Consider the following 14,868-nt stretch of genomic DNA (forward strand, 5'->3'; position numbering starts at 1 on the left):
TAGGTCGTGAATTTACGTTGGTTACGGATCATCAGCCACTCGTCAGCCTGCTGAGACCCGTCCGCCAAACACCGACTATGGCGGCTGCGCGAATTCAACGCTGGGCACTGTACCTCGGAGGCTACAAATAAATACAAGCTTCAGTATGTTCCTGGGAAACAACTCCTGAACTCAGATGCCCTCAGCAGACTACCACAGCAGACTACCACAGCAGACCACCGGAGACGGAGGTGAAGGTGAGCCCCCGGAATACGTCCTCGCAGTCGAAAGCTTAGATGAAGGTGTGGTCACAACGCGTGAACTGAAGGACCTAATGGCCGTCGACTCGACATTGCGTAAGATTCACGATTGCTTGTTACGCGGTTGACCAAAAAGCAAGACAAACATAAAGCCTGATTTAGCGCCTTATTATGAGCGTAGGCTAGAATTGTCCTTGGCCCACGACCTCGTATACTGGGGAAATCGCGTCGTCATACCAAGTGACGCCAGATAGCGTTTTCTGCAACTTCTTCACGAAACCCACCAAGGATCATCGGCTATGAAAGCCGGGGCACGCTCCCTATTTTGGTGGCCAGGACTTCACCGCGACATAGAGCAGCGCGCGGCCAACTGTAGGAATTGCATAGCACATTTAGCTATGCCACCGTCCGCACCTCCCCTAAATTGGCCGAAGGCGCAAGAATGGTGGTCTCGGATTCATATCGACTTCGCAGGACCCGTAACCGGGAAGATGGTCCTAGTTGTAGTGGACGCTCACTCCAAATGGATCGAAGCGATTCCTATGAAGCATGCGAATGTGGAAAGCACAATAAGGGCTCTGAGGAGCATATCTGCTCGTTTTGGTGTGCCACGTACAATAGTATCGGACAACGGCACACAGTTCACGAGCAAGGAATTTGCCACATTTACAGCAAAAAACATCACGCATCTGTGCACGGCACCTTTTCATCCACAGTCAAACGGAGCTGCTGAAAGGGCGGTACGAACGATAAAAGAGGGTATTCAGAAAATAAAGGGAGGCGATCTCGAGGAGAAATTGGTACGGCTACTGTTCAATTATAGACCAACACCAATGAAGACTGGGAAATCGCCTTCAGAGATGCTTCTCGGGTATCAAATAAGATCGCCCGTACAAAAAAAATTATTGAGAAGGCATTGAAATATTGTTGGTCAATGTTGAGTTTTCTATTGAGGAATTATTGAGAGTATGTTGGAGAATTGTTGGGTTGAGTGTTGAGCACTCTTGAATATTGGCCACTGAAATCAAATTGAAACACCATTGGGTACCTCAATGTTGAATAATTGTTAAGTTACCATTGAAATTCCATTGTGCTTAGACGGCCCGTTGTGTTCGTTATGTTGAATGGTTGTTGAGTTACCATTGATTCTGCGTTGAACTAACGTTGTGGTAGTTCTGTTGACCTGTTGTTGAGTTAATATTGCCACAGCATTGAAAAGCATATCGGGGCACAGTTGAGATGCCATTGAGATTTCGGAAGTCGCCATTGAAATATGATTGACGTTTCGTTGGGCTAGTGTATTTTTATTCATATATTGAAATTGCTTCGCTGTTCACACTTGCTTGCCCCGGTGCCTGCTCATAACTTTCCCAAACACAAACAAAATCAAAGGAGAGACTGATCAACTTGAAGTACCTTTATTAACACTAAAGATGTGTGCACGTGAAACATTATTACAGTACATAAGGCACCACTACATCGAACCTGGAGACACAGGCTAGTACCTACAGCACTCTAGCAGTGTAAATACATTTGAAAAAACCTGTACATATGAATCCAATCAAAACGATCATTGTGCTCTTCACTTTCGACTTAAAGGGACACTAAAGGGAAACAATAAATCAGTTTATACTAATGGAGTATTGTTTGAGAACCCTGCAGGCAGTCATTTCAAAATAATAGCTTGATTATTAGATGAGAAAATGGAGGTCGAAGTATCTGTATTTGAATTTCGCGCCGAAATCTCAACGCCGCAACGTCAGCGTGACGTCAGGGACTCCAAAGTATGTTTTCGCAATTGGGCCGCGTTGGCTGAATAAAGGTTCCCGAAACTTGCCATGTTTAATATTTCATTCCTTTAGAACACAATGTAGTCAATCTGTACCGCTATATATAATTAGTAGGCCCTAGAAGGTGCCATCAAAATCCATGACGTCACAGCCCCCAGAATCGGGAACTCAAGTAGGCGTCGCCACCCGTATTTCGTTCTTGCGCTATTTCTGGCTTACCAAACGTCTTATCGTTGTAAGAGGGGTGTTTTTGGTGTTGTAGAACGGTAATTTACTGATGCAGAAGAAATCGTTTTTCACTTTAGTGTCCCTTTAAGTTTATGACTAGAAGGCAAAGCGACTCAAAAGGCAGGGCTTAAGCATACCCTTGTACCAACCAACTTTGAACACATGAACACTTGAAGCTGCTTGCATGAGAATACACAAAAGACATGTGGATATGTTACATTAAAATGTTGCGCACACTAACACATCACAGGAAGAGCTACGGCTGCCAGTGAGAAGGCAAAATAACCAACTTGAAACAAATGACTTCACGTAAATATATACAACCTTTAGCACACGTCTTTCACCGCGATTAAAATTTAATGAAGTATCAAAATAGACTTGCCTGAGCTTTCTCTTCGAGATATATATATTTTCATGTTGCCCAATTATTTTATAAAATAACATCACTCAACTTAGCTAATATTTGACGAGACATCATTTAGAAAGTTGTCGGGCATGATGAACACCTGAATCGTGTTTCTGACAAGCCAGGATTGCTTTCTTCAGAAATAAACTTGTAAAGCTTTTGTGTAATGAAAGCAGCTTATCTCCCTGGCACAAGTCAAGAACAAACAGTACACCATTTGATTATGTTAACTTGGGGTACAGAGGAGTTCGTTAGAGCATTTCCTCAATTTAGTGAGCTCATTTTCAGGTAATCTTTCTGGACTTGCACAAAGCTAATTAAAGCACTTTTTGGGGTCTTTTTTCTATACCCAGCAACTAAGTGCTACCTCAGCCAATAAAGAGATAAGGAAAGGCTGATACCTTGAACGATGAGAGAAAAAATTATTTAGCACAGAAAATTGGTAGTAACACATGGCTAACACAATTCCAAACAGCCAAATAAATGGTCACCTGCACTTTCAGTATCAAGCACCCCAGAAATAGTCTTACAGTATGAGAAAAGGTTCCAATGACTCGACAGCCTGATTGCTGAGACAGTGAAAAACGCCGATAAATGCATATACGAAACACCAATTACCTCAATTTCGCAGATAAAATGTTATTAAAATATCACCAGAATTTTGCTGCATAATATACATAAAGGCTGCATAAAAATTGGGACAAAGCAGTAACTGAAAGACAAAGGGAGCTACAGCGCACCCATGTTGAAAAAGATTACAAGGAAAATGATATATATGCATATTTAAGTTTACAATTTTCGCTCCAACATATAGAAAAAGAGCGCATGCACTTAGAGCATAAAAAGGTTCATGTGCCTGGAGAATGCAGAGCAGTACAAAGAAGCGTCATGAGAACCGAAAAGTAGATCTTACTACGAATGCTTGCAACCTACAATCAGGCATGTGCCATGTCATGCCTTGAATGGATGAAATTAATAAATCTTACACACAAAGGAAGTTACCATCACTCTTATTGGCTTCCTCAGGGGACTCCTTGAAATTGAACTAGAAAAATGTACTCAGTGTCAAAAACAAAGAGAAGATAAGACCCTATAGCGTTCTTCCAGAAATAAACAGCGCAAATAACTCCATGTATCAATTCTATGGACACTTCGCCAATTCGGTGTACATTTATATTTCACAACCACCCAAACAGAGACGAGAAGGATGAATTAAGGTAGAAACACACATAACGCTGACTCAAGTAGAAGTTTATTCGTGAAGACGAAGATTTTAAACACGCTGGCCAACTTCACAAAGAAAAAGCCATGGATGCACAGCATACACAGCCCGGCACAACAAAAAAGGACAGAAATACGTCCTGTAGAATAAACATGTCCGTCAAAAACTAACAAAAACATGAAAACTGAAAGGTTTCTCCTGTAAGCGATAGTAACGAGAAGTACTGTAGCAACTCTTTCCCACTAAGGGTCACAGAAATCTTGCTTATGAATATTTCTTCGTGATCAATAAATAATGCTTCCATAAGTCCTTTTGTGTTCTGGTCTTTGTGATGAAGCAATCGTTCTTTCTGCTCTATACCGCAACACCAGAGGAGTTCCAGAAGCAATATTTATTGATCACAAACGAAACAATTGCGTAACCAAGTTATCTGTTGCCCTTAGTGGGAAAAATTTGTTCTCAAAAGAGTATTTCCCGTTGGGTAGTATCACTTATCGGACAAATCTTTCGCTTTTTCAATAGATTTGACCGATAGTTCTCGTTTTTCACGCACGTTTATTCTACATGACATGGCTTTTTCATATTTTTTTCTTGTCGCATGTGGCTGTTTCTGCCACGCACGCACGGATTTTTTCCTTTGCCAAGTTGACCAGTGTGTTTAATATCTTTGTCATCAAAAGCAAACATTTAGTAGAGCTTGCGCTCGTGTGTGCTCCTACTTATTTCTTCGTCCGCCTCTGTTCGTGCTGCTATTTACAGTACCCACGTATCACTTGGTTAGGCTGGTAGACTTTCTCACAAACAAAAGTAAATGCCTCCCCTCAAAAGGGAGCCCATCCTTTACTACTAAACGCCAGAGCAAATCGAATGTAAGCCTTCACAGCGTCCATGCAGCAGCTAGTACATTACAGAGTAACACAAAAAATAGTTGAAAATCTCACTTGATGGAGATTGACAACAGAGATACGAGCTTGCTAGTGAATCAGCCACATATCAACGGGTGTCTCTTGCACGATGCCAAGGTGCTTTTGGCGTAGAACACTTTAGCATCTGGGAATTTACTGCATACGTAACCTGTGAGAAGGGAATGAGGACAGAAAATGAAATTGCGCGGATTAAGAATCTGCCACACACTGCACATAACTATGCACGAAATCGAAGTACACACTATACTGGCAAGTAGAAATTTGTGACTCTTTACGAGTGCCGTCGAGAAAAGGAAGGGACGGGTTGCTACGGTAAATGTTAGCTAAAACACGCACAGCGATGTTTCACAGTGGGGAAAATATTCCCGGCTCTCTCGCAGAACCAAAGACCACGCGACAAAGCATAGCCCATACCAAACAGATATCGAATCTTTGGGTAGAAGTCCAATAGAAGGGATGACCTAAACATACGCCGAGAGCGATGCGAGCGTGAGCGTGCCTGTACGAGTGAGAACATGTACCACTTCTTTGAAGCTAGCCGCGCTCCGGCGTGGCTCCGATCATCCCGCGCGATTTGTGTGCAGAACGTCGCGTACACGCCCTTGCGTTGCGCGGTAGCGTCCCCGCAGTGAGCTAGCTTCATGCACGCGTCATTCTTCACCGCGCAAACGGTGCTCGAGTGCGACGCTTAGCTCGAGGCGACAACGCGCCGCTTGGCGCTCCTTTCGCTTCTGTAAACAACGCATATTCGGATCGGTCCAACTCAAAGAGGCAGCAGAGAACGGTGGCATGTTTCGGTTATCGCTTATTAAAATTGTACAGTACGCCTTCAACGCCAAACCGCCGCGCTAGATAAAGATGCTTACTGCGGTAGTTTTGGCGGTGATAGACGATAAGGTGAGCCCGTCGGTGGCTGTGTTCTTTGACCACGTCACCACACCTGTGTTCATTTGCGCTGTGTATCCGTGTACAGTCACCGCGCGGAAGCTGTGACTAATCGGTTGGCCGTTCTCCGAAAATCCCAGAGAGGCGAAATATATTTCGCGGTGCGCCGCAACATTAGCCGCAACCTAAATCGAGGCGCGCTTAACCGCTACGGCACAAAGGTGATCACACTAACCGTATGGTATACGATGAGCCACTACGGAAAAAAAAAATTCTGATGTTCCACGTGCCAAACCAACGGTCTGATTATGAGGCACGTCGTAGTTGGGGACTCCGTATTAATTTTGACTTCCTGGAAATTTTTACGTGCATACAATGCACAACGCACGAGCGTTTTTGCATTCTGATCCTTTGGAATGCGGCCGCTGCAGGGATCGTATCCACGACCTCGATCCCCAAATTGCCACGGAGGCCGCCATAGTTACGAAATGCGTAAGCGTGAAGTGCAACACTGCCTTCCGGTACGAGTGTGGTACAAGCGTAGCACAGCTGCACACCTGCTGCACGATTATTTGTCGCGGTTCTCCTAAACTCGTAGTGCCTGCCTAAATACCTTGAAAGGCAGCGCGCCTCTCACGTATCGGAACGCGATAACAAGCGCTTAGACGACATACGTGAGCCCCCATGAAAAATGACGTGGCCACTGTACAAAATTATCACTGCGCAGAGAAGCCGATCCTTAAGTTCGAATTGTGTTCTCTCATACAAATGAAGTAAACGTTATTAGAAATGAACAAATGAAGCAATGCAATTTAACGCACATGGGGCGCCGCTGCCTCTTCGCCTACCATTGTTTCAAACGAAGTGACGGCGGCAGCGAGAGTTAGTATCGCGCGCATTTGCTCCGGGGCATGCGATTTGCTTCAAGAAAGTGAACGGTGTGCTTAAGAGGAAGCTTTAGCTCGAGTGCTCCTATCTAAATACATGTAAAAGGAGAATTCGTTTTGTTCGGCAACCACTGCACCCAATTTGACGAGGTTTGTTGCATTTAAAAGAAAAACTTAAAATCTAGTGACTGTTGGTTTCGAATTTTCGAGTTAGGTCGTCAATTTTTTATTAAAAATTGGCGAAAATCGAAAATTTTCAAAAAACGATACTATCATGTTTACAACTCTAACTCAACCACTAAAAATGATAATACAATTCTGTGAATTGCATCTAGTAGTACATCCAAACCGGACAAAATTGATATGTTGCACATTAATATAAAAAAATTTAATCATAGGGAAATACAACTTTTGCAAAACCGTTGTAACCAACGTAACACATTCACGTAAGATGTAAAATGACATATTGAATTTGTCCGCTTTGAATGATCTAATGGATGCCGTTTACAGAACCACGATATCGATTCTTTATGCAGATCTATGAATTTGTAAACTTCATGCTTCTATTTTTTTCAAACGGTCAAATATTTGAAAATCGTTTTAAGAAAATTCAAGCCCTAAATCAAAATTCCGCTTACAACAGTCACTAGAATTTAACTTTTTCTTTCAAATGCAACAAATTTCATCAAAATCGGTCCAGGGGTTATCTCATAAAAACGTTTTTGCGTTTTACATGTATTTGAATAGGCCGCGTCGGAGTTGGGCCCGAGCTAAAGCTTCCTCTTAACATGTCACGCTCGTCAATGCCAAAATAGAAAAGAAGGCTACGTGCCCAAGAAAACGAGATTACTTACCTATCTTCAGAAGTGTGGCTACGACTCTTTCGGGGTGCCTTCTCTCCAACAGGCATCATGGCCTCTGCTGCGCAATTCATCAAAACCGTCAGGCTCGCACATCAGTAGAAGACTAGTTGTTGGGTGAGCCAACCAATTCACCGGATAAACGTCCCACTTATCGTCGTTAAAGCATTTCACTAAAATGTGCGTCATAATGTCCGAAAAGAAAATACTTTCATCAAGAAGCACGAGGCGTGAACCATCGCACAACTGCAACCGAATAACTGAGTCCGAAAGCCGTTCACAGCTTCACATGGCTTCACTATCGTATTCAGTTATAAAAACCTTTCAAACACAAAATAACGGCACTTAAGAACCACTAACTAATTAGCAATAATTTTTCATCAACTGACCTTCATAAATTATTAAGAACTACCTAATTTATAGCGTAAACAATAAATACTACGACCAAAAAATGCGACTACGAAACTAGCGGTAACCATGTGTACTGTTGCAAAAGTGTGCGCAAAACGAAGCTCGGTTGCGCCCGTTTGCGCGCACACATACACACCCGAACGCTACCTTAACGTTTGTCGCGCCATCTAGAAATAGAAATTACTACTAGTTTTGCTATTTTTACAAAAATAAAGCTTTTAAAATAGTTTGTAGCGTTTTAGCAGATGACAAGGTGACAAGTAAGGTACAATAAGAGTCTGTTACCTGTATTTCTTTCATTTCCCTTTGGTGTTCTTAACTGAACACACGAGACCTGCAGGCTTGGGAGAGGACGACCGTTCGGCGAGGCTCAAATAAATCGCGTGCTGCTTGCAAGGCGAGAAACGAAAGCAGCCGTAGATACAGCGATTAGCTGTGATACTGTTGCGGCTGTTGCTGAATCTGAAGCTCTTTGAAGTCAATGGTTATAGCGGCTGCGCGCTGCGATCTCAAAGCGAGTTCATTCTTTGATCTCTAGTACCACGGACATTGGACAAAAACTATGTTTGCTTTACGGACAGAGGGTACGTCGCAGGAAATTCGAAGACCTCACCCGTGCATGTTTGTAGCGTGTGCGCGCTTGCATCCTACGGTTCCCACAGTGCGTCCGATGTTCGAAGGTATCGTCGTCGCCTGTCAGCACCTGTCTTATCGCCGGCCGCGCTGCCGCCGTGTCTACTTTTGGGGAACTCCACATGCGCGTAGTCACAGTGTTGGCAAGTGAATTTCGCATTCTTCTGCTCCCCGAAACGTGCTCATTTCGGATCGTACCAATGGTTATGTCATCTAGTTTATGTTAAAACGACGATGGCATTTGCACACCGGCGAAGAAATAAATCGTTATGAACATGGGCGGTCATGAATCTAGTCTAACGTTGCAGTTTTTACGTAGCGAAAATGGCTACGAAAGTGGGGCGGTCCCGGAGATAGGCGCTTTAAAGCGCCAGCTATAGCGACAGCACCAGGAAGTGGCTCGCGGCGCACACGCCAAGCATTTCAGAGCTTACTGGCTTTCGAATGAGAGGAGTATGCGCGCACTCGTGGCCTGTTGGTTAGAGTACCGGGCTCGACGGCCGACGTTCGATTCCATCCCATCATCATCAGCAGCAGCAGCAGCCTGGTTACGCCCACTGCAGGGCAAAGGCCTCTCCCATACTTCTCCAACAACCCCGGTCATGTACTAATTGTGGCCATGCCGTGCCTGCAATCTCATCCGCCCACCTAACTTTCTGCCGCCCCCTGCTACGCTTCCCTTCCCTTGGGATCCAGTCCGTAACCCTTAATGACCATCGGTTATCTTCCCTCCTCATTACATGTCCTGCCCATGCCCATTTCTTTTTCTTGATTTCAACTAAGATGTCATTAACTCGCGTTTGTTCCCTCACCCAATCTGCTCTTTTTTTATCCCTTAACATTACACCTATCATTCTTCTTTCCATAGCTCGTTGCGTCGTCCTCATCGGTCACACATAATTTTCTATTAATGAAAGCGAGGCGAAAGAAGAACCTACCTGCCGCAAAGTGACAAGAATAAGGTTGGAACGCATCGCAAAACATGTTTGGAATGTCTTCATATGCGAGTCCTAATTATTGTATACTGGACTCAACTGCTACACAACAAAAGAACAACTAGAAAAATCAACACAAATTACCCAATAAATTGTTTATTGAGAACACTCAACGGTAATATTGTTGTGCAAGGGTTGAGTGAACTCAAGTGCTCTTGAAAATTTGTTGAATTCAGTTGTCTCAACGATTTCCCAACAATATATGAATTGTTAATCAACACTTATTTTTGTACGGGCGCGTCTAGACACCTGCTTCCCTGTGACTGTTGCAGGTTCAACTGAGGGGAACCATGACTGGACACTGCCGCCAGACAGCAGCGTGTACATCCGCAATTACGGACAGGGAGAGAAGTGGATCCCTGGTCGTGTAAAATCGTCGACCGGAGCACGAATTGTAACCGTAGAGACTCCCACTGCCATTGTCAAGCGCCACGTCGATCAGGTGCGCCGCCGCTCGGATTCATCACCAAGGTTTCCAGACACTGATACGACTGCTCGTGGTCCAGGGTCCAACCAGACGCCAGGTCCGAGCACGGCCACCAATGCAACCACTTCATTGGAAGCGGCCGCCCCAGTTAATTCTCCAGATACAGCCCAAATGGCGGACGACAGCATTCGACCTCGCACCCCTCCTCTCCCAACCACCTTGAGTCCGGCCAAAGCTTCGGAGCAAGTCCTGCGCCACTCAACGAGGCAGCGCAAGCCAGTGCAACGGTTCCATTTTTGAGGAGAGGGCAGTGGTGTGTCTTCGTCATGATAGTTCTGCGCATGCGCAGTATTCTTGCGTTCCTTCTTTGCACTCCCACTTCCCTTCCCACTTCAGGGGATAAAAGCTATCGCACGCCCCTAAATAAACGTCTTCTATGTTCGAGCGGTCTGTGCCTCGTAACTGTTCGGGCCGCGTGCCGTGGAAATGCAACACAGTCAGAAAGGCATGACGGTGAATTCATAAAAGCCGTCAGGTGTGACAAAGGCAGTTTTCGGGCGATCGGCCTCGGCCATCGGAACGTGCCAGTAGCCTGACCGCAAATACAGTGAAGAAAGGATCTCCGCTCCCTGTAAACAGTCCAGAGCATCTTCAATCGTCGAAAGTCAACACAGAAGCGGATGGAACAGTCTTTCTTTGTGACGAGTACCACGGGAGAGGCCATGGGCTCTGTGAAGGTTGAATGACGCCTTGACGGAGCATGTCATCGACCTGGTCTGCAATGACGCGACGTTCCATAGCGGACACGCGATATGGTCTTTGTCGCAGCGGATAGTAAGAGCCAGTGTCGATGTGATGCTTGACTGTCGATGCACGGCAAAGAGATGTCTGCGCAACGTCGAAAGAACGGCGGAAGCGCTGAAGTATTGAGAGAAGTTCAGATCGCTGCGAATGTGTCAGATCTTCGGCGATGAATGGGCTGAACACACCAGTCCATGTTGAGTCGGGGACGGCGAGAGCGCCCAGTTCATGGACGCCAGAAGATGGCACTTCGTCGAGGACGGAGACAACTCGTGTTAAATCGACCGACTTGACGGGGCCAAGGCATTCGCGGCGGAGCCATGATAGCGGAGCAGTGATAATGGGCATCGTGGTGACAGTGGCGGCAAGGTCAATAGCTGCAAAGGGCAAAGGAAGCGCTTTTCGGGTAACAAAGTGATGAGCGGGCATGAAGAAGACCGTCCCGTCGGATATAGTACTACACAGACTGGTACGACTGTTGAAGAGTACGGGGGAATAAAAGTGTCTTCTTTCACGACAATTTTAGCGGCAGGACGAGCATTGACCGAGGCCAGGTCACCAAGGTGGGAAAGTTTAATCTCAGCCCGAGCGCACTCGATGATGGCATTGTGGCGTGAGAGAAACTCCCATCCTAGAATAACGGCGTGGGAGCACGATGAAAGAACTATGAACTCAATCGTGTATGAAACGTCCTGTATGGTCGCACGGGCTGTACAACCAGCGGTAGCGCGAATGGGTTGACCGCTCGCCGTTCGATGCGACAATCCACACAGAGACGTCGTCACATTACGAAGCGAGCGGCAAAACCTGGCATCTATAACTGAAATAGCGGCACCGGTATCGACGAGGGCAACAGTAGCGACATCTTCGACCAACACATCAATGACATTGGCAGGTAAAGGAGGACTTCGGCATGTCGACACTTGCGCAGTTCTTCCCTCGGGAACTGCGTCGTCTAGTTTCCCTCTTCGTTAGAGACGGGTCGTCGACGCATAGGGGAAAGCGAACGGCGACGTGGCGAGGGTGACCGGAGGCGTTCGAAGCGAGGACGGCGATCAGTCTGGGAGCAAGCCGGTGATGTGTCGAAGATGCCTTCTTTCGAGACTACGTGGCCTAAGATCCTAAGTTTACTGGCGCCAAAATGCCACTTTCTCAATTTTAGCTGTAATGCTGCAGCAGTGAGACACTGAAGAACTCGTTCAAGGCGAGTTATGTGAGTGAAAAAATCTGCGGAAAATACTACTCTGTTGTCTAAGTAGCACAGACAGGTCTGCCATTTGAATCCTCTGCGAATAGAGTCCATCATACTCTCGAAAGTTTCAGGCGCGTTGCAAAGGCCGAAAGGCATAACACCAAATTCATATAAACTGTCGGGGTGACAAAAGCAGTTTTTGGGCGGTTGGGTTCAGCCATGGGTGCTTGCCAGTAGCCGAAGCGCCAATCCAGCGACGAGAAATATTCGGCTCCTTGAAGGAAATGCTGGGCGTCGTCAATACACGGTAGCGGATAGGCATCCTTGCGTCTAATCTTGTTTAGTCGGCGGTAATCGACGCAAAATCTGATCGAACCATCCTTTTTACCTACCAACACGGCCGGAGAAGCACAGAGACTGTGAGAGGTTTGGGATTCTTGAATCGCGGCACGTTTCAGCATATCGTCGACCTGGTCGCTGATAACGTGGCGTTCGGTCGGTGATAACCGATAGGGACGCTGGCGCAGTGTAGCGTGATCACCAGTGTCAATACGGTGAATAACCGCAGACGTGCGCCCCAAGGAAGGTTGGTCGAGGTCAGAACACGCACGAAAACGTTCAAGTAGTTGAACTACATGGCTTAGCTGGGTTTGAGTGAGGGCGTTATCTATGCTGCGCGACAAGATGCCTTGGACACGTTCGGCGGGTACGGTGGCATAAATGACTGCATCAAAGGCAGTAGTGCCACACCAGAAGATGCCTTGGATGGGAAAATGGCATGAAACGTGTCCAGATGGCCGAGGCATTCGCTGTGTAATAAAGTTGAAGGGCAGGGAGAGGGATTGCATGCGTAAACTGCACCGCAGCCATTAGCAAGTTCGACGACGACAAACAGAAGTACGAGGATCCGGCGACAGGCACAACCTTCAGACGGCGTAAAAAAGAAAAACGCACAGACACATGAATCAGTGATAGAGCCACAGCGAATGGACACAAAGGCAGCCGAGAACGGACAAATGATGACGTCGGCAGCGGTAACCACTTTAGGCGCTCAGATGCAATCGCGGAGAAGGGGAAAGGTGACAAAAGAGTGGTGGTAGGGACATTTGCAGGACGGCCAATGGGCGCTGTCATGGAGCAAAGCTCGCGGAAAATGCCCACGGACGCAACCTTCTCGTAGTAGCAGGTGGGCTAAATGACGTGCTAAACAAACAAGCGACATGACTATAGCCCAGCGCTTGGCGAAGGGGGAAGACGACTTGCGCGAGCTGTCCCCTCATATGCAGATAGTGCACGGTGCCGGAGGTGACTGTACGTGACAGTAACGTACAAAGAGCCGTAGTGATTCCTAAGGAGGCTATATGGACAATGAGTCAACAGAAAGATATCGAGGTTGTCGAAGTAAACAGAGAAATCAGAAGGTGTGGTGGTTTTGAACTAGACGAGATCCTCTTCAATTACGGGTATGGACTTGAAGTGAGCTGGCGACTTTGTGGTCGCGCGACTGCTTTTTTAAAAGGCCGACGGGCGCTCAGGAGGCCAGTGTAGGTAGTAATGAAGGAGGTATTCCAAAGGAGCCTCAGAACAGCATCGGCATCAATAAGAGAAAATGAGGAAAACAAGAAAGAGAGCTCGCCAAGCAATGAGCTACATAAACATGCAGGACGGCAGAAGAAAGGAAAGGTGGGTAGACATTCAGGAGCAGGTAAATAGAGAACAAATAGGGGTGTATGCGGTTAGAGAAACGCACTTAAGAGAATCCGAAGAGCTGCCAGTGATTGAGAATTATGTTTGTGAAGGGTGCAACGAAACATACCGGAAAGACGGACGGGGAGTCGGAATGTTCATCATCAGGAAGCCAAACGGAAAAGAGTAAACGCAAAATGTCAAAATCATTTTTGGTTATCAGGTACACTGAGTGGAACGAAAACTTGGGTGGGCGTAACTTATTTTTGGACCGGAAATAATTGCATAGAGAAGAATCAAGAGTTAGTGGAATGCCTAAGTGCTGATATTACGGGTTTCGGGAATGATGCAGAAATTATCCTATTTGGTGACATGAATGCCCACTGTTAAGAACGGTCAGCTGCAGTGCAAGTTTGCCAGCCATTTACGCGAGCGGTGGTAACTTCATCTTGGAATTCCGCCGCCAACCTCTCGCCACGGCGTGACTAAGTCGACTTTGTGTCGGGAACAATAAACGCATCCTCCACTCGCCGTCGCTTCTGCTGGGATGCGTTCGACGAAGCAGGCTTTGTGCTGAAACCGCCAACGTTGCGCTCCAGCCTCGTCGCCATTGTGACTGAAGGAGTTCGACGAAGCAGGCTTTGTGCGCAACACGACAACGCCGCTCTGTTCTGCTATGAGTGAGGGAGCTGCCGCGGGAACGCCGACGAAGGCTCCTTCCCACGCGCCGACCAAGACGCAAGACAATGTGCTACCCGGGCGTGCTAGCCGGGACGGCTCCGAGTTCTACGAAGGCCCTCTGACGTCGGCTCCGGACCACTGCACCTGTGTGTGTGTGTGTGTGTGCGTGTGTGTGTGTGTGTGTGTGTGTGTGTGTGTGTGTGTGTGTGTGTGTGTGTAACCCGTCCCGGGGAGAGGCGGCCTGTTTACAATGACTGGACGAACGTTTTCCGTCCCCTTGGAATCAAGCGGGGACCGAGTGCTTATAAGCCGCTGTTGTGCGGATTCTCGACATACTTTCTTAAGTGGTCATGTTTGACTGAGACAATCTCTCAAGCAGTCGTGTTAGACTGACGTACTTTCTCTCGCAGTCATGCTAGACTGATGAACTGCATGTAAATACTGTAAATAAACCCTTATTCCTCGTTCTCGATAAGAAGCAGTCCTTCCCTTCATCAACGTCCTTAGCGTGGATAAGTTGGACGACGGCATGGGCCAGCTACCTTCGAATTCATGCCGGACTCCAATCTTGACAACGGGTTACGAGCGATGGGATTGAG

At 46.7% G+C, this 14,868-nt stretch overlaps 2 protein-coding genes across 2 annotated transcripts in view; one reads left to right on the forward strand and one right to left on the reverse strand.

Annotated features, from left to right (window-relative positions):
- LOC135901430 (neprilysin-1-like) overlaps positions 1-8,586 on the reverse strand; it is a 50,999-nt gene extending 42,413 nt beyond the window's left edge. The window contains exon 1 of the mRNA XM_065431224.1: positions 8,468-8,586. The gene's annotated coding sequence lies outside the window, so the exon portion shown is untranslated. The remainder of the gene's footprint in view (positions 1-8,467) is intronic.
- LOC135901432 (uncharacterized) lies at positions 78-10,702 on the forward strand. The gene is made up of 2 exons (XM_065431229.1): positions 78-236; positions 9,755-10,702. Exons 1-2 carry the CDS (start codon positions 176-178, stop codon positions 10,207-10,209), a joined length of 516 nt encoding a protein of 171 aa, XP_065287301.1. The 5' UTR covers positions 78-175; the 3' UTR covers positions 10,210-10,702.
- Positions 10,703-14,868: the final 4,166 nt, after the last annotated feature.

Source organism: Dermacentor albipictus, chromosome 1, assembly GCF_038994185.2.
Source record: "Dermacentor albipictus isolate Rhodes 1998 colony chromosome 1, USDA_Dalb.pri_finalv2, whole genome shotgun sequence".
NCBI classification, from domain to species: domain Eukaryota; kingdom Metazoa; phylum Arthropoda; class Arachnida; order Ixodida; family Ixodidae; genus Dermacentor; species Dermacentor albipictus.